General features: G+C 27.4%; 1 protein-coding gene across 1 annotated transcript in view; it reads right to left on the bottom strand.

Annotated features, from left to right (window-relative positions):
- LOC119676082 (putative uncharacterized protein DDB_G0272516) overlaps positions 1-25,120 on the bottom strand; it is a 46,958-nt gene extending 21,838 nt beyond the window's left edge. The window contains exon 1 of the mRNA XM_038087309.1: positions 24,721-25,120. Coding sequence (XP_037943237.1) covers positions 24,721-24,994 — 274 coding nt within the window. The 5' untranslated portion in view covers positions 24,995-25,120. The remainder of the gene's footprint in view (positions 1-24,720) is intronic.
- Between the last annotated feature and the right edge of the window lie 777 nt (positions 25,121-25,897).

Raw genomic sequence — 25,897 nt, 5'->3', positions numbered from 1 at the left:
GTGGTTTTAGTTGGTTAAAATTTTTTCCACCGATATTTTCCACCAAAGACCTAAGTTTCAGTTAAAGTTTAAAATGGTAGTTTTCGATGATTTTTCCACACATAACCTGAATGCAATACGGTCTATTAGAAAGGTGGTTTTAGTGGTTTAAGGTTTTAAATACTTGCTTTAGAAAATATGCTTTAATGGTGGGTTTTTACCGTTTTTACCTATGACTTAAGTACAATGTCTAGCTTTAAAAAGACGGTTTTAGTGGATTAAAATATAAAATGATAGCTTTCGGTGTTTTTCACCAGTGACCTGAGCTTAAATTATAGTTGAAGCTAAAGTTTGATAACAGTTTTTGGTGTTCCTCACAGTTAACCGTAATGCAATACGTCTTATTAGAAAAGTGGTTTTAGTGAGTTGACGTTTTAACTGTTGGCTTTCGATATTTTCCACCTAAAACCTAAGTGGAACGCGTCATTTTAGGAAAGTGGCTTTAGCGGGTTAAAATTATAAATGGTTTCGTTGCATTATGAAGTACAAAAACTCTATATTTGGTGATTGCATGTAAATTTGAGACTATATTGATATAAACATTACATTTTTTACTTTCATGTATTTAACATCCTCTATTAATTTCTCTAATTTATTCGCATTTATTTTGACCTTAAGCAATTGTTAAAACTATGCAGAATTTGAATTTCAAACTCTTTGTCTTATGTACATAATGAAAACTCATAAAATTCTAAAATTGTAAACTCACAACTCCTCTAAATTTCCTTTTTAATTTAGGCTTAGAAAAACGAATCAAAATAATAGTAATAATAGGAAATTCACAATTATGATATGACTCTCTCTATAACATTCCTTTTGGTTATAACTCCACAGAGCGTAAAACAGCACGATCACTCATACGTCTTTCCGTTTAAAATAGCCGTTTCCGACTTTTGGATTCCCAGCTAGAACTTTTGTTCATATTCACTATTTTTGCAGCATTTTCTAGCACTATTGCAAATCTTTCCTAGTTTTGATGGTATAAGCTAGTACTTTTGTTTAAATTTATCGCTTATTTTAGTAGCCTTAAGCAACTATAACATTAAAATCGATTTGGCAAATTTGTATGAAAATAAGTTTAGTGATGAATTCAATTCCAGCAAGCCGCAATATAATTTCGATTTCTTCAAAGTAGTCATCGTACAAATAATTGTAATGTAATGTACCTACACAAAATAGGTGCATCCGACACACATATTTACAGATTTTGATGTGATGAGGAAGAGGCTATGGAACATCTGATCATCAACTGTCTTAGGCCGCAAAATATTAGGTGCATACCAACTGGAGAACGAAGACCTTAAAAAACTCCCTCCGAAGGAGTTGGTTCGATTCCTCGAGAAATTAAATATCTAAATAAAAAGGGGTGCACAATAGATCAAGCTGGTACAGAAAAGCTTTAGCCTGTCTCATAAGTCATTTATAACATTACAAATAGTTAGTCATACGTTATTATAGCAAATAACATTAAACGTTGAGAAATTTTTTTGTAATCTTTTGAAATGAATTTCCATAGTTATCAAACACCTTTATCTAAATTTCCTCAAGTCTGTTCTTTGCTTTCTCAGCTGGAATTTTAATTTACTGTGAAGCTTTCACAGACTTGCTTCTATTTTTCGTTTTCATTATTAAATTTTGTTGCACTTTAAATGCGCACCATAAGCAGTCGAAGGAAGCAAAGGAAAGTATTAAGCAATTTTTTTAACTATAAAACTAAGCACTTGTAAATCCCTCTAAGAATGTGCTGTCAAGTGAGTCACCAACACAAACACTCATATGTGCACTTATCCCAATAAAAACATATGCAGACACAACCACAGCTACACAAATCCTAATCCAAACACACACCCAAAACCGTTAACGCAGACATGACGTACGCTTAAGTGACAAAAAGAGAACCCCTTCAGCTGTGAAATGGAAGCATTCTCTACTCCAACTCCTACTAAGCCTCTCCAATACTACAGAAAGTAGTACTCTGTCGCATTAAGCGTATAGCAACACTTTCTTCACTTGCATCTTTAAAGGATATGCAATCATCATGCAGATTTCCATATGCAGGCAGCAGGGAAAATGGAAAATAGAATTGAGTCAGAAGCGGAAAATAAAAGATGAGTGAAATAAAATTATTGAAAGCATAAGAAGTAAAGCAAATACTTAAGTTTGCTTGTAGCTCGGCTTGGCTTGGCTTGGCTTGGTTTGGCTTAGCTCAATATCCTTTTTTGGTAACCGTAAACTATTTGCCAAAGCATTTCGTTCGAAGCGCAAATATTTACACAAATTTCGTAAATGAAAAGTGTATTTTAAATTCTCCATTGGCTTCGTGAGGGAGAGGAGTGAGGAGTGTAACATTTTTGCAAAAACTAAATTTATTGAAATTACACAGAAATGAAGCGAATCCTTTAATCTTTCATTTTGTTGGTGTAAATTCGTAGGTTTCGACCGCAACAATCGGAGCACAAAAGCCTTTTTTTAGAGCCTTTAATTGTGATAAAGTGTTGGGAAAAAAATCCTGGAACACAAAAACATTTTTGTAAAAAAGAGACTTAAATAACAAAAACAACATGAGCACAAAAAATTAAACCAACTAAAATGAAAAAAGTACCGCCTTTTTTTGGACAATAAAATTTTCAGCAATTGCAACTTTTGAACGTTTCGGTTGTAGCCACACTGAATGAGCTGCAATTGGCACGTATTGTTGGCTGTTGAATGATGTGAATTGAATAAAAAGTACCTCGGAGGTTGCGGCAGGCCCGACGCAAGGGGTAAACTAACAGAAATTAAAAAACAAATACAAAATCTCAACCAAACTGACACAAAAACAAACAAAAAAAATCAAAAAAAAAATATAGAAAAGAAAAAAAATCGAAATCAAAGAATTTTCTCATGCATTACATTAAGAGCCAACAACAACAACAACAATAATAACAACAAAGTCAACGAAAGCAAACGCACACATATGCATAGAACGCGAGCGACCGGCATCCAAGGACCTTTCAAAGTGAAAAAAAATATGGTAACGATTTTAAATAGAGTACATAGCATCCATCGACTGAAAAGGTTCTTTACGCTGCCAACCAATCGTTCGCACACATGCACTGCCACATGTACTGTGTAGAGTACTGTGTTCGGTACTGTGTTTACTTTAGCTGAAGCATGCAAAGCGGGGAAAGCATCAAGTATGCGGGTTTAAACACCGCATTTTATCCGTGAATTTTATTTGAGGCTGCTACATACGTCGAGGCTGCGGGTTGCATTGGCAGAATCCCTAATAACAAATTTTTTTATTTGCGCCCTTACGTTCAGTTCCAGTTCTACTTTACCGATTTTAACATGCGTTGTTAATGCCGCTGCCGATGCTGATGTCGCTGACGTTATTGTTTTTGTTGGTGTTCATATTGTTGTTGTTGTTGTTGTTGCTGAAGTTATAACTTTTAACATTTGTTACTGATTTTTGTACTTGATTCTTTGAATTCTTTAGCGTTACTCCTCTTATTTTCTTTTACTTTTCATTCATCCGTGATGTTTTGTTTTATTTTGTTTGCTTGATTTTTTGACATACATGCATCGCTTTTTATTGATTCCATTATTGAACTGTACAAAGTTTCTATTCATATTTACGCCTGAGGCATGCTTTTTTCGAATCCCGTTTTCCAGTCATTTTTTTCATCGACTCAAGTATTCTATTCAGGCTTTTCTCTTTGTTTTTATTTTGATTTTTTTTCGTTTTTATTTGGTTTTTATTTGGATTTTATTTACTTTCGGTTTGGCTGTTGCGTTTTCAATTTTTCGCTTATTTTGACTTAAGTTTGCATTTGTTTTGCGTTTGCAGTTTGTTCGTATGCGAAATTTTGCTTACAGTTAATACCGCCAGGACTTTCGGATTACTTTCAATACAAAATTGTACTTATAAAAATAGATAAAAAATATCAATATTTTTATTAGTTTAGGCACAAATTAAGATAACATTCTTACCGGTTTGTTAGTAAGCAAAATTAAATTGAAAAGCTTTAAGAATAATTTAGTACAATGTATTTTAGATGAAAATTTATTATATATGAAATACAGTGATATTCATATTGTATTCAACGATACAACTTCGATATCTAAAAAAAAGTAGGCATTAAAAATACAGACATAAATGTGAAAATATCATTAAATCCATAAAACTCACTGTATCGTGTGCTATTTGATCAAAATGTGTAATATAGTCTAGGTGATAAACCTAGAATTTCTAAAAAAAAACAACAGAAAAATATAAAATTTTTTTCAAAAAGGCAACGAAACTCCGGAAGTAACTGTGAAAGCGCACATACATTCATAAGAAGTAACTGCATGGTGTACTCCTTGGGCTTAAAGTAACACATGATCGTAATTTTTCGAAAATTATGTATTTATACCATTATGATATTGACTGATTTATTTGGCGAAATTGAAGGTCTGAATGTAGAAGCAATAGGGTTTCTACAGAATTAACATCCAAGCTTTATTGCACGCAACACAATCTGTCGTTTAATTTCTCAATTTCGTGAGAAGAATTCTAAGCTACATTTTTGAAACGGTATATATCAGCTGGAAACTATATATAATGTATTGTGTTATGATTAAATTTATTTAAACTTAACATGACTTAGAAAATTATTTTAAATAGTATGGAGGTAAATAGTAATGCAATTAATCTGCAAAATATTAATTTTTTAATCAATTAAATTCAATTATATATAATATAACATGATGACTCAAAACTTCTTCTCAAAAAGTACCCGGATTTTGTAAATAAAATACAAAAATTTCAATTTTATTCCAAATTTATTTTATCTCCTTCAAAATATGCTCAAACTTGTACCAACATAACAAAAAAAATTTTTTGAAAAAAGTCTATTCACATACTTAAGAAGTAGTTAACAAACAACAAAATCCGGATACTTTTTGAGCTGAAGTCAGATTATAGTCAAAATATCGGTTAAAACAAAATCTTTTAAAAACATTTGAATAAAGTATTAGTGTTGCTGTAAAGCTAGACTTACTTTGTATAGTGACAAAAAAGCTTTATTAAATTTTAGAAGGGTTTTCGAATAACAAAGAAAGAAATAAAGGACAAACACAAAAATTTATTTTTTTAATTTTATTGAAATTTGGCTGACCATACAACGCTGTTTCGAGTATTGCCAAGTACTCTTCATCATTGGTCTTTTGGGAATAATCGAATTTTATTTTAATTAGTTTATAGTACGTATATAATTTGGTTTTGGACTGCAAGTGCCAGGCTTAGAACTCGTGCCTGTCAAATTAGAAGCGATGACTAATCGTGTTTATCCACAAGAAGCCAAAGCTGCACAAACTTTCAATGCTCAAGTTCCAGGTTTTATTGTCACTTATTTTTATCTAATTAGTGACACCAACCAAAGCACTTGCCGTGCTTTAAATTAGAACGAGCTTATAAACTACAGCTTTATTTGGAAACACAAGTTCAACGAATTGAAAGTTAATCTTTGAGCTTGTCTATTTTTGTTTCATTTTTATCAATTAAATTCAATTAATATATCATGATGACTCAAAACTTCTGCTCAACAAGTACCCGGATTTTGTAAATAAAACACACAAATTTCAATTTTATTCCAAATTTATTTTATCTCCTTTAAAATATGCTCAAATTTGTACCAACATAACAAAACAAAATTTTTGAAACAGGTCTATCACTTAAGGAGTAGTTAACAAAAAACAAAATCCGGATACTTTTTGAGCAGAAGGCAGATTATAGTGAAAATATGGGTTAAAATAAAATATTTAAAAAATAAATAAAAATTTTTTAAAAAGTTTATTATTTAACTATTGATCAATTAGTCCGCAGAAAATAAAATTATTATTAAAAATATTTGGTCATTAAAACAATAAATTAATAATATAACACAATTAGATAACACTAGTTTGCAAATAATTATAACATTGTTTTCTTAAAGACGAGACCTACATTTATATGTAAAATGTTTTGTTGTTAGCGAAACTGTCAAAATTTCAGCTGTGAATAACATAAGTTGAAAACTGTCTTGCCGCAGTTATCCAAAATATTAAACCTCGAGTTTAATTTGGTTAATTTTCAATTATCAGATGCATGAAATGGTGAGATTTAGAGTATACTCTTTTGAATTAAAGTGAATTTTATGTATTTTAAGGTCGTAGTCTGGAACTTGGTTTTTTATAGGTGGATATATTAAATGGTAGATAATATATAATTATCTACCATTGTTTTATATTTTCAATACTTCTTAATTTTTCTAAAAACCTCTATTAAAAAAATAATATATTGATAAAAAATTAAAAACAAAATATCTAATATATGTATATATTTCTTTTAATTGTACACAACTGAATGAAACTCTACGATTATAGCTAAGTACTGCATTATATTCCTTATATTATAGCAAACATTATTTGCCCTAGTAAATTTTGCTCATTTTAATTGGAATAAATTGAACTCTTACCAATATTGCGGAAAACCATTTAATAGAGATTTTATTTTACTTTGGTTTTTGTGCGATTTTGTACATCGCAAATTTCGCCACAGAATTGCTATAATAAAATTGAGATACAATTTAATACGAATTTGCAAGCGATTTGAAGACAAAAACGGAATTATTTTATTTAGGCACTTCGAGCAACAACATTTTATTGCAGCTGCAAAACGTTCGTATGCGAACACAAAAACAGTTAACTACAATAAAATAGAAACAGATTGCGCATTTGATTTTTTACAGTGTTTTTTCCTTTTTGTTTTTGATTTTTTTGCGTGCGAATTCTTTTCTATGCTGTGCTGTGCTTACAAAACACAGGCGGCAACAAAATCACAACAACAATGCTGCTTTTTTCCACATATTTGAGTATTGCACTGCAATCCTGCCAATGCTGCCAATGCATTTAAAAAACTCCAAATTTACACACTGACACACACCAACACACCAACACATCAACACACCAAGTCTTACTAACATTGACGCCTAAACGAAACACATACGCTACCAATCAGACGAGTGTGTATTACAACGAAATGAAAACAATTTTTCTTGCTTTCAAATGAAAAGTTTACATTTCATTGCTCAATTTGGCATTTGGCATTGGAATAGAAAATAAGGTTCTTCAATTTTTCGTTCATATATGCGAATGTATGTGATGGTGTTTGTGTGTTCACTGTATAGTGTAGTGTAAGCGTATTAAATGCAGTGGCTTTTCTGGTCGCTATTTTACTGCAATTGTTTTTGTTATTGTTGTTGGTGGATTTTTGTTGATAGTCAGTTTTGTGTGAGGGCATCACACACCACTCATCACAAAGTCGTTGCTGTTTGTGTAGCAGCGACAACAACACCAACAACAACAACAACAAGAACGCAAACTTCAACGCCAACAACAATAACACTAAAAATAGAACATCACCACAATGACAACTGAAATAACAAAAACAAAAACAAAAGCAAAAACAACAGAAACAGCAATGGCAAAAGAAACGACATCAGTGACAGCCAGCAAGCAAGCAAGCAAGCATACAAAACAACAAATACAAATACAAATACAACAACAAGAACAGCAACAATAAGCATAATAAAAATAACAAAAATAAAAACAAAAAACCTTGCTATTGTTACAATGGGTATTGTTCGTACATTGGTTGTTTCTATTGTTACTGCTGTTGTTGTTGTTGTTGTGCTTGCTGTGGTTGTTGTAGTTGTTGGTTTGCTTGCTTGCTTGCTTGCTTATTGCAACACTGCAGCAGCAATTGCAGGGTTTTTGTCATGTCAAATGAAATGCGATACAATTTGGTGACAGAATCCATTGTCTGAGCGAAGAAATAAAAATGAAATTTTACAGATCAGTTAAAATCATAAAATGTGGATGCATTGCCGTTGCGATTGTTCGAATTTAAAATTTTAAAAATTTTTAAATTGCTTAATTCAGATGAAACGATTCTTTTACTGGCTTTTTAACAATACAATTACCACTGTGAATGGCTTCATTTTGAGGACTAGATAAAGCGGTGGATGCATGCGCGACATATCCATGTATATTTATGGAGCTACTAAACTCTTTGTTTACGATATTAGAACATTTGCGGAATACTCGTATGCATGGCCATTGGAATACAGATACAGATACCATATGGTAATGTAATGGAATCATGTAATTAAAGCAGTAATTACTTCATTTTCCATATAAATTGTTTTGCCATGCAATTTAATATGAAAGCGTTTTGAGACATGACCTTATTGTCTGTTTGGTTTGTACTTAGTGAGTTGAAGCTATTAATAAGCACATTACTTTTATAGTATAAGATAGATGTCAATAATAGTAATATAATATTTTGATGGCTTTTTTTTATAGTTCGTATTTATTGTAAGTGGTGATGCAATTTAATGTGAATCAATATGAAAGAACTCTATTTTATAGTTTAGTAAAAAAAAATATTTCATATAATTTTTTAACTGTTGATAACACTTAAATTATAATGTCGCTAAATAATATATCATGTATTCGATTTAAGTCTTAATACCATGTTTCCACACATAATAATCCCTTTAGTTTTTCTTTAAATAAGTTTTTTTTAGTTGTAGTTCACACATAATTCTGGTTATCAATATTACAACTTGTGAAAGTGAAAGAGTAGTTTAACTTCGATGACAACACAGTTTTTTATTTAAAGTGATGCTATAACTAGTAAAATTTGAAATAACGAGTAGCTTTAGTTCACACTAAGCAATGGTAATTAATATAACAACTAGTTAACAGTGAATGAACGAGTAGCTTTATTCTACATATAGTTATGGTTCTCAATATCACAACTAGCTAAAAGTGAACTAACAAATAATTTCATTTTAATGGCAATGCTCATTTTCAAATAAAGTGATTCTACAACTAGTTGAAATTGAATTAGCGAGTAGTTTGATTGTGGCTACAAAAATTTTTATATAAAATGCATCTACAACCAGTTAAACGTAGACTAACTAATAGTTCATTGATTGCAACACAGTTTTTTATTCGAATTGAATCTACAATTAGTTAAATTTTAAATGACGATTACTTGTCGTTTACAGTTAATTCCTGCTATTAATATTAGAACTAGTTAGAACCAACTATCCAGTAGTTTTACTTTGATGGCAACACTTTTTTATATAAAGCTATTCTAACTCTAATTAAGTTTAAACTGACGGCTAGTATTATTGGTAACATTACAACTAGTTAAAAGTGAACTATGGAGTAATTAAACTTGAATGGAAACACTATTTTCCATTTGAAATGATTCTCAAACTAGTTAAAATTGAATTAACGAGTATTAATATTAATATTAACGAGAATTAATATTATACATAATTATAGTTGTTAACATCACAATTACCTAAAAGTGATCTAACGTATAATTTAATTTTGATGCCATAAAAAATTTGTATATGCAGTTATTTTTAAGATCCTCCATTCAGTTAACTATTAAGTGTAATATATCAAGTAGTTAGTTTCATACAAGTCGTCCTAGAGTGCCTACTAATGAAGCTTGCATTTGTTCGCTTATTGCACCGATGAGAACTTATGAATATCAAGTTATGAATATATATGAATATCAATGGTATTGTTAATATTATTGAAATCTATATTTTAGAGCCATTGAATTATATTGACATATCAAGGTGATGAATATAAAATTGAATTTATTGATATCTATTGTTTTTAATTTATAGGCTTTTTATGAAGGCTAATAATATATATACTATTATAAGCTTACCATTTCACGCAAATTGACCCTTAATAAAGCAAAAATAATTTAATAATGTATATTGATAAATAATTTCTTAGTAGGAAATAATATTGTGAGTTTTAAAATAAATTTTCTGACCTTTGCTGCAGTTGTGTGAAGTCACTCATACGCAACCGTGACCAAAAGTGCTTTAATAAATTGAAAACATTTTACGTCATACGTTAATCGACATTCTTATGAATAAATGATTAAATATATTATATTTTTGATAAGCGTTCAGTATGACGAAAAATTCAATTACATTAGAACGTAAATTAATTTCCCAAATAATAAACTATGGGTCATATACGGAGAGTACAAAACTATTAAATACACATTTTTGAATATATTCTATTAGATTTTAAGAAGTTTTATTTAAATTTTTAATACTCTTTATATCGTATTGATGATAGCTTTAAAGACTTACTAAATATTTATATACCTCAAACATCTTTTGAAAATCAGAATAGAATAATAACCGAATTGATGTAACCGATAAATTTAAAATATTGTATAAACAAAGGTTTTTGGAAACGAAGCATTTTTGGAAACGAAATTAAGAATATAAGACATTACATTCAAAATCATCGGGTAGTACCGGGTAGCATCAATAGTCCCATTAAATGGGCCTAAATGGGTTAGCAGCACTATTTTTCCGAAAGCAAATTTGGTTTTTTGCTTTAATGAAGACAACATATTTTTAGTCGATTACAGTTTTTAGACACAGAGTTATTTGACTGCTAATGAGCGTCCATTCAGGAAAGAAAATTCTACTGATGGATATCTTTATCAATAAGGCATTTTTCGAGGAAATTCTAAAATTAAGTTTAATTCTTTTATTTAAGAAAATCTAACTTTTTTCTGATATGTTCTTTACTATCTTTCATTAAAGAAATCGGACTTGGAAAAACACTCTAATTCGACTAAGGGGTGCAATAGATTTTTCACGTCGCAGTGCACTACCTCTTTTCACAATAACAATAATAATAGTAACTTTTTTCTGGGTGAGGAAAAACATATCTGGGAACATATTTTTAGTCAAGAAAAATTTCCATTTTTAATTATTATTATTTATTATGTTGATTTATTTTAGGTATATTAATAAAAACTAGTTATATGGTTAAATAGTTCTTGAGTTAATTCTAATTAATAGTAAGATTTAGAGTTTTGGAATGAAATAACTTTTGTACAACTGACAAATAAGTACATATGTATAATGGACATAAATGACTCCACTCTGATGAGTCTGGATGAAGTATGGATGAAGTACTTAATATGACTGAAGTGTGACCATTTGTACTGGCACAGAACCTTTAGTAATGTCAGAACAATGATTTTGATACTAATATATATAGGCATGGAGTGGTGACGGTTTTATATCCAAAAATAAACATTAATTATATATAGTATCATGGTATGGAATGGTAAAATTTTTTTTAGTGTTTTTGAGATATAAGTATGTGGATAATGTCACTGGTGTATAGAACCACCATATCCAACTGCATACGTTATTAGTGATCAGTTGAGGGCTAGGATACTTATCCTTATGTAAGTATCTTGGACGGTGACGTTTCTCTGTCTTATGAACTGTAGGATAAAGAGATGGACACCAATATATTGTTTTCATTCCGACTATAAGAATCATATTGGAAAGGCAATTCTCTTAGATGCACAATTTTTAAAATAATTTTTTTTTTTTTGCTTAAGTTTTCGTTTTTTGTGAAAAACTCTTTATAGAAACCAAGAAATATGTGACTCACTACTTAATTGATTTAGGATACTATTTGTAATTTCTAATACGTAATTTGTTTTTCTGTTGATTTGAGACAGTCTAACTACTTTTCGGTCGAATACTTTCTCCAGAGAAAGAAAAATGTACCACCTCTACAGTAGAGCACTCTTATTAAATAGATATTTCTCTTTGATGTGAAATTTCTTGAACTAAGTTTGTTTATAAGTTTGTACTTGTACTGTTTAGTATAGGACCACTGAAAACACCCTTTTTATGCCGAGAAAAATGTGTTTGATGACTGTACATTCAAATACAGTGAAGTATTTTGTAACAAAATTGTTAGAATTTACAATTATATTGAAGACACAATATTTCTCTAAATTCGTTATTTAGGAATGTTTAAAAGTATAAAATTTTTACATGAAGTAATGAATTCTTTTGAAATAGTCGTAATATTTTGATCAAAAATGTGTTTCTCACAAATATTTTTCTACTTCATAGAGTACTACATTAGAAGAAATTATTGATTTGAGGAAATATCTTTTACTCTAAGAATTTAAGTAATTCAATTTTCTTTATTTTAATGAAGTAAAGAATATTTAAATGAAAACCGAAGTATATTCACATCAAAGCAATACTATGACTTAGAATGAGTTTTAAAAGTAAAGTTGTAAGTTATTACAATTTTATAGTATTTAATTTTGTTCATATTAAAATTTCAATTCGCAAAAAATTCATTGACTTCACTCCATCCTTAGAGAACAAAATTAAAATCTTTTTAGGAGATTCATTTCACTTTGTGGTCCGTAAATGCATTTAACTTTTACTAAAACAACAACTAGCATAGCAAACAGACATAGATGTGCATACAAAGATACGGATTCATACAAATTGCAACACGCCCACAATTGCAGATACATTTATTCCTGCAAATATAAGCAATATTTGTATAAATATTGTCGTAACTGGAAATTGAAAGCTCTTCCACACCAAAAGTAGCGACTAAAAATGGCAAAATGTTCCGAATTCATTACTAAAACAAACATTCCACAAGCCAAACTGTGAATGGGACCAGAGAGAACGGGTGCAGCGAGGTGCAATGGAGGTGGAGGCAGCAATGGAAGTGTTATCAACCAATTTAAGCATTTTAACCGAACCAAGCCAACTGCAATTTCAACAACAAAAAACCAAAAAAGTGAAAAGATACTCGTTGAAGTAAAATCGAACGAGTTACAGAAAAAGTGTGGGTCTGATGAGCATCGAAAATCAGCAGAGCCGGTGCATTTGTGTTGCAAGTGTTGATTGTTGCTGTTGCTGTTGCTGTTACAATTGTTGTTGTTGGTAGTGTTAGAGTTAGTGTAAGTGCAGTCATAAAACTGAATGCAACTGAATTTTTAAATTTGCTTTTTGTGCAGAACACCACACCATTGTAGCGATGAGATACGAGCTTGCCAATGTAAATGCTAAACAGCAGTTTATTTTTAGCATCAAGATGAGTTGGAGACGCAGCAGAAGTAAATGTGTACGCAAGTGGCTCGATTGTGTATCTTGTAGTACAGCTGTGCAGCTGTGGCAGCATCTGTATGTGCACCAACACGTAACCGTTTTAGTATGAGTATCCTTGCTTTAAGAATGTGCATGCAAAGGTGTTGTGTTACGTTGCGTTGCCTTAGCAGGAGCGATGCTTCAGAGTTCATGCACCGTTGTTTCGCCGGTACGCGTTGCTTACACTAGAATTTCAACACAATCCTTGAAATCTTCGCTTGTATTTGAATTGAAATTACAGTCGCACGCCCCGCAACAGGGCAAAGCAGCCGAGCACTTCACAGAACTTTTACAGTCGAGCGTCTTCTATTTTTGAAGTGCTTGCATTATTGCGCCGAACCGCTTCCTTTACGAACTTAAGAGTTTCAGTATTTTCGTTTAATCAAATGTACAAAGAGATAATGAAGTTTCAATTTAAAAGTTTAAAACTAATTTCAATTAAAAATAAAATTCGTGTTTATATTATTTATTTTGTGTATAAAACTAAATAATTATCTGTGGAGACGGGTTTATAATTCACTCCAATTAAAGGGAATGCATGGGAATTCTAATTAATGAAAGACAAAATAAATTATAACATAAATAGATTTATTTTTGATACAATATTTAATAGAAATCTTTACTTAATTATATATATTAATCGGTATTTTCTGTATAATGTAAAACTCTGTGCTAGATATTTACTAAACACTAATAGAGATTTCGTATCTATAAGCTCAACTCCTGGAATATGAGTATATTTTTGTTTTGATATGAATATATTTATAAGTTTTCAAATAAATACAAAATACTAATTCATTATTTATCAAACTTCGTTCTAATATAAACACACCAAGTAAATTTGTTAATAAAAACTTTCATAGCAAAAGTAACAAAACTCCAGAAAAATGTGCGAACATAAAAGTCAAGTATGGCTTTGCGTCAGTTGGTTAAGGTGCGCTGACTCTGAGCTTCAAATTTGGCAGGACACGAGTTCGATTCCTGATACTTGTAGTCTCAAAAAATTATTTATGAATAATTAAGTATAAGAATTATTTCCACGACCACTGATGATGGATATGGTCAACCAAAAATTCAACTAATTAAAATAATATGAAATGAATTTTTGTTGTTGTAGTTCACTACTGTTAGAAAATAACCTCTTAATGAAATATACTAAGTTTCTATTAGATATAATAGTCACTTCCAAATTCCTTATTAGGATTAGAAATTTGAAGTATTAGAAAATATAAAATTAGTTTAATCTTTATGAACTGTTCCTACAGTTGTGTATCGAAGATAATCGAAACAATGAATATGTTTTTAAATTTAAATAAATAGAAACACCGCATTATGTTTCAAAATATGATTAAAATTAACCAATCGATGAACGAATTCTTTAGAAATCAGTTAAAGAAAATTAAATATGTAATATAAATACAAGTAAATAAAGGAAACTACATTTCTTTAAGCCTCGTCTCCATATCGAAAAACCAACTTTTTGATTTCATTCATATTTATTTAATTCTGGAAGGATCCCAATAAAAGCCCATATATGCAAATATATACAAAATTAACTGTCAGAAAACACAGCTTGTTTGCTTATTGCTTGTTTTACTAATAATCATTTCTAAAGCACTTTAACTTAAACTCTAATAAATAAATAGACTTGTCAAGTTGAGTCCCTTCAATTTGAGTTGGGAGTTGTGGCTTCTCAAACGGACGCCGTTCCCACCTAACGCCACCTATTTATTTATATATTAATAAAAACGCTTATTAAAACATTTATTTTAATTCAAACACTTCTATTAACTAATCATACTTAAGTAGCTACTCACAAATGTTGTACTTAACAAATGCTGTACCTCTTTTGCAGAGCATTTTAAACGTAATTTCTTTAAATTCCAGAATTTTGATTTAGTGCTTTTAAAACAAAATTAGTTGAATTTTTTCAAATAATATGCTATAATCAACATTTATTCATGCTATTTCCTTAGCACTGCTTATCACGATTCAAGGACCAAAATCCTCGTACTCATCTTAATTAAATCACAATTGCTGTTATAAGTTGTTGAGAAGTATTTAATAAGGCTCCAAATATTTAACCATTCAGGTTTTTACAGTTTGGTTCTTGGTTTGTTGGAAGCTCTTAACGGAGCTTCTCAAATTTATTAATTTTCAAATTAAATAATTTTTTCTTGAACTGTTGGGTTTAGAAATTATTTTATTTTAATATTATTTTTATGCTTTAATTTTATCAATGTTTACACTTCCATTAATATAAGCTACTTTAATAGATATTTCTTAAGCAATTTGATATAAATCGCAGTACTGATATAAGTTCGTCTGTACGTCAGTCTCGGTATGGATAAGGGCTTTAAATTGATGTGGTATGGTAAGTTAGGCTCTTTGTTTTTAAATCTAATTAATGAAAGCTCGAATAGCAGTTCTTATTGAAATTGAACCATTGAAACTAATAATGCAATAAAATTTAGTAAATATATAAACACAAGGACACTCAATATATTAGTGTTGACTTGCTAGGCCTGTCCATATACATATACATTATGCGAATATATTATCCATAGCTAATACTCTAAAACGTGGTGCTGAATTTCTATTTTGATATATATTCACATGCTCGTATAAATAATAATTAGAAAAAAATGGGATATAATATCTTGTATTCAATTTCAGTAATTTGGAGAAAAAATATTTTATAGAGACATCAAGAATAGAAAGTACTATTATTAAAACGAAATCAAATATATCTTTCCACTTTTATTCAAACATGTTCCAACTGACATATAGGAATCGTACTCTGATATGCTTTGAGATGAGCATTTATAATCAATCAAGTTATCAATAAAGTTTTAAGTTAATTATTAAATATTTTTAAATAATTTGCTCAAAAACAAATAATTTAATACCCAAGTAATAACATTATGTATAAATATTTTTATGTGGATAAAATACTATTATTTTTTATAGTACGATATGGTGTACTTATAATACAGTAATAACTCATTTATTAATTTTTCTTCAAATTTATAATCAAGAAAAAATCAGTTCGGACTAGTAAAATATTATTTAAAAATTTATTAACAATATTTTCGTATTCAGATTTATATTAAAGACTTATAGATTAAGAATAATGAGCACAATAAAAATCGTATTGTATTTTATGCGGAGTATATACCCATTAATCCAATATAAGTAATTATTTTAACAGAAGACGTAAAGCTTTATATTTCATGTAGACAAAAGTAAGGATAAGTAGGGAGAGGGACATATAAAATTGATGAATTTATTCTATTACCTTCAATATTTTTCATTTAGGTTGAATTATTTTGGCAATTGATACTTAAAAAATAATGACTACATTAAATTATTCGTTCAAAATAATAATAATGCATTAAATTACAGCAAATTAATGATGCTATTATTAATAAAAACGTGGGCTCTCATGTCGTATGAGTAATTTTATTATTGCTTTGAATGTCAACGCCCTCATGACGACTAAATTAAATAAATTTAATGTATTAAAATGTTAATAATTATAGTATAAATGGCATTTAAAAAGTTGTATGAATGGACGTAACTATTTGTAGTTAAGAGTTTTATAAATTTTATTAGGTTTCATTAATTGCAAAAGTTATTAGTTAGTAATTTGCGTTATTCTCAAAATGCAATGAAGTGAGTTGAAAATAACGTTGGAACAATATTGCAGGGAAAAGCAAATTTTATAAAGTTAGACTGTAAAGAGTAAAAAATAGGTACAATGAATTAAGCCAAAGAGCAATTTTATAAAATATATATATAAAATAATATTATTAGCAAAAAAAATTTACTTAAATGGTAAATGGTAGTCAGAATAGTATAAACTTTGAGGGCAGATGCGTGGAATCATGCAATTCAATCTTTTTAATTGGTCACTTAATACCACAAGAATATTTTTCAGAATTCCATTCTCTCTATAGTTATATACTTTAAATGTCAACAATTATAAAGTACTGAAGGTGGTTAATGACAGAAACTTTTGTATCTAAAAAACATAAGTAAATACGAGTATTAAGTAAATAATATTTTTGTTTAACAAGGAATTTAATAATGTTAAATATTCTGTAAATGGTTTATAAAACTATTATATTCTCAATTACAGAAACTTCTAATACTGCAGATATTCTACAGATAACTACAAGTACTGTATGTTTGATGTGTAAAAATGTGAATAATATAAATAAATAACAAATAAATAAATTATAAATAAATAATAAATAAACAACATCTAATACAATATGCTCTAAAAAAACATGTAATTCTATTGTTTGTCTTAGTCCTTAAAGAATTCACTGCTTCTTTTCAAAATATTGTACTTGACTTAAGATTCTAAATTTAATGAAATACATTATCTTACTTTACGAAACTTCATAAAATATATTAACATTATTCTTATTATTATTATTTCCTTTAAATATGATTGAAAAATCTAATAATATTAACTTAATGTAATTAGTTTTAATATCATAACAATTAGGTTACCTAAAGAAGTTAGATTAGAATTTCATTCTCATAAAATAATATCTACTCAACACTAAATAAATTTAGATATAATTATTTAACTAAAATGTGTAGATACTTGAGATACTGCCTGAGGTTTTATTTTACAATAGTAATTATGTTTATTTTTCGGAGATTCAGGTTTGTTCAGCAGAAATTTGTTTTGCTAGTAAATAATTGAGTAATATCATAATCATATAATTAATAAATAATATAAATGTTTTGAAAATATTATTAATATGTTTATAAATGAAAGACTATTTTACGAAATTAATTTACAGAAACATAAATATTATTTGTAGGCAGTTACTAATTTATTTATATTTATGCTGCAATATATATTAGCAGTATATATTAGCAATTGATATTATCAGATAAAAACGTAAGAATGCATGTTTTGAGTTTCAAATTAAGTAAAGTGTTTAAATTTTTAATGTATATATAAAAATATGCTTAATGTGAAATATGAAAATTTTAGCAATAGTAAATTATGCTTTAATTTTGTATTATAGTTAAATTTAAATTTACTTATAGTTGTATTGTTTAGTGTTAGCAAAAAAAAGCTAAAATGGTATTGAAAGAATTATAGTACTTAAATCAGAAAATGAAATGTTTTTTTTTGATTATTATCTAATTATATACTTTTATCACAAAGGCAAATTTTGACAAAAATGGTAAAATATAAAAGTCGTCTGTAGATAATCTTAATTATTATTACCAAATCATTGTGGCATAAAAGATTATATTTCTTTTTTAGATAAATGGTTTCAAATTTTTTACATACAATTTCTTTTTCCGTCTTACTATATCTATAGCAACTGGACTTTATATATGTAGCCAGATTTTATAAACAATTCATAATAAATAGATAAGATAATACGGAAATACATACTCCATCAATACTACTCGCATAATAGTTAATAAACAACAACAATAAACAATATTTTTATTTATACGTAAAATAAGATAAAGCATTTGTTTTGAAGGTAAAATAAAGATTGTCGTTCTAATATTTAAAATAATATTATTTAATTTTAATTATATATATCATTATTATTAACATGTTATTTTAAATGATGATTTAAGATAACTGAAATTCCAAATTTTCATTTGTTAAAAGTATTACTAGATATCTCAGATAGTTCTAATATGAATGGAAAAAACAAAAAATTATATATATTTTTATATATAAATTTAAAAAACTTTCAATTGGTATAGAACGATTATCTAAACTGCTTCGTCCCATAATTGTTTAGTATCGATACTTATTTATATTTTAAATACATAATATATAAATACAATTGACTGAGAAATCTATAACTATTATCAACGGCAATTATCGAACGGCGGAAGATGTTTGAATTCAGTATTAAGAAACTCAAATTAAGTAATTAAACTACCCATGTGAGATGGAATGTGTTACTCCTAAGATTTAATGTTCCGAAGGACAGATTACTTTTGGAACGAATGGGTTTAAAATAACTTAGAGTATAAATTTTAAATTACAAGAAGGATTTCATATCATATTCAAATTCAAGTAAATGGCTTTACATTAATATATTTTATAATAGCACTTTAATCCTAAGAAAGGATTTAAATTAACTGCTATATTAAAATTAAGTTCATACTTTGACTTAAAATCACACCAGAATGCAATTTTAAAAATGACTTCATAGATCTTCAACTTCATCCAATGCCCCTAGCCATTAAAAATGATTTCATTAAAATGGTTCTATTTTTCCTTCTTTAATTTGCACTGGATATTACATAGATTTCCTTAAAAATTCTAAGAGTTTTATAAAATACAGAACAGAGATCAAAATAAACATGATTCTTAAATTTAATGGTGCCAGTGGTTTTTGTAAAATGTTTAAGAGGAATTTGAATATTTCTTTATGTTTTATTTTATTTATATTTACTCATATTATATGATATTAATAATAATAAAAACAGTACTCTAACATTTTCCAGAGTTTAATATTACTAAAAAAAGTCAGTATTATTTAGATAATTATTAAATTATTACTATCACTTTTTTAAACTAAATTTCCGACGGCATTTATATCTTTAATAAAATTACATTAGACTAAAAGATGCACAAATATTAGTAGTTTAAACTTTATCCTCATAATTTATTATTTTTTTTATTTTTTTTAAAAAATAAAGAGGTTTTCAGGAAGAGTAAATCATATATAATTTTAAAACCATGTTGTCTTGATATAATAGTTGTAGACATTTCTTCAAAATAATCTCATCTTGACCTTATAATTTTAATTATAACATAATTTCACCTATAATTTAATTCAACCGATTAAATACAATATAATTACTAATTTGGTTGCGACTTGATTCCTGACTTGATTTCTGCTTCAAGTCAGTGCTAATCTATGGCAGCGAAACATGGTACTTAAACAATTAGCGATTCGTAAACTACAAACATTTGTAAATAGATGTTTACGAAATAGGTAAAGTCGGTATTTAGCGGCCCCGTACGATAACTAATGCTCTCTTGTCAAAATATTTAAACAAATCCATATTGAAATTGGACATATCTTTCGAAAAAAAGGAAACGAAATAGTATATGTAGCCAAACAATAAAATCACCAAGATACAGAGGACGACTCAAGATGACATGGCGTAGAAGTGTTAATAAGGAAACGAATAAAACATTAAATGAGTAAAGATATATAACTAGAAACCGAGATTTGTGAAAATCCTATGCAAAAAGACTAAGTTCTTAATATACCTCTAATTGATATAATGCTAGGATATGTCAGTAATAATAATGACTACTGATTAATTCAAAATTTTTGTTAAACTTTACAGTTTAAAGTAGATGAAATTAAATTAGAATTATGAAAGCCAGTATCTCCAAAAAATATTTTAAGTTCAGATATCGTTTTTAGAACTATATGCTTGACAGTATTATTTCAATTTATAGTATTCCAGAGGTGGTTTCAGTTCTTAAGTGCAAAAAGGCGTAGTGATTTCGAACAGATGTGAAAGAATCTTTTCAAAAAGAGTTATAAACTCGATATCTTTTCACTTACTATATCATTTACACTACTGTAATTGAAGATTAATTACATTTGTCAATATATTTGAAGTAAAGAATATGTGGAAGACCCTAAGAATCGTTTATAATTCTTATTAGTGCAATAGGCATACACGTCTGGATTTGGGAAAATCATTCTGGTTTTTAAACTTGAATTTTTAAATTAAATTGTTTTAAATTTTTTTTTAAAATTTTAATATTATTTTTAATGTTGTATACAAACTGTTTCATGACTGTAGGCATATGTATTCGAAAATTAGATTTCAAGTATTAGACTTTACATAATTAAATATAACTATGTAAATATATATGTTATGTTTTTATTCAAAATTGGCTGCACTAAAGGTTCAGTATACAATTAAGAAAAAATTCTTTAAAAATAATATTATATCAAATCAGTAGTTACTTTAAAAATGGGTTAGAATCGTATTTGATCACTCCTTATTCAACGGTTTTATATATTTTTAGCTGTTTTTGTATTTTTATCTATTTTGTTAGATTCATTGTAATCTCATATCTGTTATTTCTTTTAATCACTGTTTACTTTGATTTAAAAACAATTCTACTGAGATTAACGCGATATACTCAAAAACTAATAGACTAGATTATCGATAACAAGAAATACGAGAATAAAACAAAGATGCAATTCTAGAGACTATTTTTTCTATATCAATTTAGAAGGACAAAACAAATAAAGAGACAGATTTATCTGAGCTGGATTCGTCATGCTGTAATAATCTCGGAGGTTTGTAACATATATTACATTTTGAAACTATATTGACAATTATATATTCGTTACTCATAGGTTCAGTTAGGCTGGTATTGACCCTTACGTTATTTACGTTATTTATTTCCTTAACAGTACACGTTATTTTACTGAAGATGATCTAACGCCTCTAAAGCTGAAGCAAATATTATTAAGATTCCTAAATTACTTGAAGATTTTGGCCTACTTTTAATATGTCGACATAAAGAAGTAGTTGAAATTTGATAAAATACTGTGATTTAGCCTAATTTATTTTCAACCAGTCTCTTAGATTTGAATACGGATAAGGTTATACTTATTACTATACAATTTCATAAAAAGTTTCGAATATTTTCAATACAAAAATTTTAATGTTATTTAGTTTAATTTCATTTTAATAATTCTAGTGTTCATAGAGGTACTGGTATATATTTATTAAAGTTTTGGGTCCCATCGAAGGCACTGACTGTGTTCAGATCATATTGCTCTTTTATTTTATATCTTTATAAATAAATTTTGTTAAATTTTTTACTTTAATTTAGTTATTTTTATTTTATTTAATTTCTTATATGTTATATATTATATTGCTTTTTCATTCTTTTTTTTTAAAATTGTGTTTTTTATATAATTTTATTTCATTTATATATACATGATTTAATCTTTAAAGTCAATTATGTTGAGAGAAACCATTTTCTTAACAGAAGTTAGAACATAGAAGCCAATTTCGGCTATTGGTCAGTTGACAATGACTCTGAGCTTTTTGGGAGTGTACAAGTTCAATCCTTGATACTTGCAGTCTCTGAAAACAATTTACGAATAATTAATTATAAAAACTATTTCTTAAAAAACCACTGCTAATAGGTATTTGGTAATTTTCCAAATAGTAACTGAAGAAAGTTCAGATATCGTTGTTTTTATTTACTGCCTACTGTATGAACTATTTTTCTAATATATTTTATTTTATTTCATTTTAATAAACTTTATTTTAAAATATTTTATTTTATTTTATATATATTTTTTTTATTTTAATTTATTATATTTTATTGTTTTTAAATTAGGCTACTTTGTTTATTCTTTTTTGTTTTGTTTTATTTTTATTTGTATAATTTTATTATTTTTATTTTGATTTAATGTTTTGTTTAACTTATTTTATATTTATGTTTAAATTTTGCCGGGCTTTAGGTAATGTTTTTAAAAATCATATTTTCATATAATAACTTATACAATATCATTACAAACATAAGATTAAATAAAAAATAACACAGTTATTATGTATATATTTTTATTTAACAGTAATTTCCAGGAATTATGTATATTTCTGGATATAAATAAAAATATACACTTATCAACTGTGATATTTTTTATTTAATCTTATGTTTGTTTTTATATAACATAAGTTATTATAAAGAAAAATATTTTTTAAAAAGACGACCTACAACCTAGTAAAATTTATTTTATTTTCTTAATTTCATTCTGATTAATTTTATTTTGTTTATTTTAGTTTAATATGGTATATATTTTTATAAGTTATTTTACTTTATTTTAACATATTTGATTTTATTCAAATTTTAAATTAAAATTATTTTATCTTACTTTAGTTTACTTTATCATTTTAATTAAGGTTATTTTATTTATTTTTATTAAATTTTATTTAGTTTGAATATACTATCTTTTATTTAATTTTAATTAATATTATTAAATTTTTAATTCAATTTTCTTTTATTTTATTTTATTATATTTTATTTTATTTTGATTTATTTAACTTTATATTATTACAGTTCAGTTTTGTTTTTATTTTACTAATTTTTATTTTATTTTGTTTCATTTTGTATTAATTTGATATAATTTATTTATTTTTATTCTATTTTATTTGATTTTAATATATTATATAACTAGTATAGTATAGTTCATTTCTTTTTGATCTTTTTATAGCATTTAATTTAATTTATTTTTCTTATTATTTAATTTCAATATATCTTACTTTGATTCAAATCTCATTTTATATAATTTTAATATATATATTTTCTTTTATTTTTCTTATATTGATTACATTTTATATTATTTAGTTTTATTTTATATCAGTTTTTATTTAATATATTATATATATATATTAAATATATATATTTATTTAATTTCATTTTCTTTAGTTCTATATTATTATGTTTTTTTCTCATTAATCTCATTTTGTATTGTTTAGTTTTATTTTATTTCTATTTAATATAAATTATTTTAATATATTTTCTACTAGGTTTTTTACGTTAGTTTAATTTACTTTATTTATTTTTTTTTTTATTTTTATTTAATAGTTTCTGTTTATAGCATTTTGATTTAATTTACTTAATTTCCGTATATTTTATTTGTTTTTGTTAAATTCTATAACTATTACTACAAATTTAAAACCCAATTAGTTGGTGTTTTGTACGAACTAAGTTAGTGGTGTCTAAAATTGGTCTACAATTGGTTCAGTATTGTTTTAATATTTACAATATTTTTTTTGAATTTTAAGACTTGTTATGTTTCTAATATATTTCAACATGAAAATACTAAAATTTTAATATTTTCATACATATATAAATATTTTTAAAATAAAACACTTGACGCGTTTCCGAGAAAGTTGGTCTGAAGTCAAATATTATCACTTGAAATCACATCAACAAAAGTATCACATTAAAGAGAGTTTGACTCAATAAGAAGAAAATCAATATTTGCAATGAAATAAAGAAATGTGAACACAGAAAAAAAAACAAAAATGTAGAGAAAAAATTGTATAAGTGTCGAAAGTGAAAGATAAACAGTAAAAGCCAACTGAAAAGGAATCAGCATGCATAACGACCTAAAGGACGAAAAAAAAACAAGGATGTTAGAAATAAAGTGCTACAGCAACGCACTCAATATGGCAGCAGGCATTTCATGTGTTCGCACATAAAGCAGCAACAACTCCGAATATTGTCGTAAAAGTATAAAAACATTTGGACTTGTAGATACTTAGTTGCACTTGTGAAACTTCAAGCCAACAACAATGACATAACTCGAAGGAAGAACAGCTGATGCAGCCAACTGCTCCAACGCCAACCCCAACCCCATCCGCACCGACTCCCACAACATACATAAGTAGTTTAAAAAGGTAATCGCACTTTGTTGTGTATGAAGGAATAATATTTTGCAAAATATTTTTGTTATTTTTTTATATTTTTTTCTTATTCGTTTTTGTTTTTGTTTTTGTTTTTCTTTTGCCTTTTTGAGATTTGTTTTTGTTTCTTTTGTTTTTGACTTTTCAAAGGACATTCACTTACCTGGCTTAGTGCTGGATAAGATTTGCTGTTGCTGCTGTTGTGAGTGTTGGGACTGTTGCTGATTTGGCGGCAGTTGTTGCTGTTGCTGCGTCTGTGGATGTTGCCCGTTTAACTGCAAATGCGGCGGCGGCTGCTGCTGTTGTTGCTGCTGTGCAGCTGCCGGGTGAATGGCAAGCAATTTAGTTTCGGGAGGCTTATGGGGGCCCACTGTTATCTGTGGGGCCCCCATAGCTATAGTGGGCGCTGGCATCATAAGTGTTGACATGGCCAGCATAATTTGCGAATGAATTTTGAAATATTTTTCTATGTCTCTGTCTGGGCTTGTTGCTGTTTTTATTTTACTCTTTTGCTCTTTTGCAATTTTGCACTTGGATTGTTGCAGTTAAACTGTTGATGTTTTTGTTTTTTGTATATAGGAAAGATTGATTTATATTTTTATTTTATTTTTGTCTAATATTTAAACTTAAATTTTGTTTATAATGAATTTATGAACTTGATAATTAATGGATACTTTGATGTTTATTTAATATAGTTGTTCTATTGGAAATAACTCCAGCAGCTTGATTATATGAGAGCTATTAAAATACACTAATATTGAGTATAACTTTAATATTAGCTGATATATATATCAAAAGAATTTTCAAATAAACCAAAACCGTGTTAAAATAATAAAAGATATAATTAATTTTATTAAAAACTAAAGTAGAAGTCATAGAGAATTTTTGAAGTCTTAGAAAATATAATTAAAAAAATGCAGATTTTTTTTTTGGAAAGAGCTGCGAAGAAAATTTATTAATATTTTAGTATAATTAAATTTATTTGTAAGAAAACTATTGAAATTAATATTAATATTCTGAAAGTTCATAATATTGGCTATTCCGGTATTGAAGTTGAAATGGAACTTGTCTTTAAAATATTTTGTACTTAATGTTTAAGTTCATAAACTTGGCATTTCCGGTATTAGAGTTGGAATAGAACTTCTGCATAAAAAATGTTGTATTTAATATTTAAGTTGAGTGGTAGTGCAGTTCATAATATTGGAGTTTCCGGTATTAAAGTCTCCTCGTTATACTTAAGATTTTTATTTTATCTTATAAAGTATTTTATTCGACACCAAAATACTTGTAAATATTAATAATAAAGATTATAAAAGAAAATATAAATATGAAATAAATTT

The sequence above is a fragment of the Teleopsis dalmanni genome, chromosome 2 (genome assembly GCF_002237135.1).
Source record: "Teleopsis dalmanni isolate 2A chromosome 2, ASM223713v2, whole genome shotgun sequence".
Lineage (NCBI taxonomy): Eukaryota > Metazoa > Arthropoda > Insecta > Diptera > Diopsidae > Teleopsis > Teleopsis dalmanni.
This window is presented reverse-complemented; position numbering and strand designations above follow the sequence as displayed.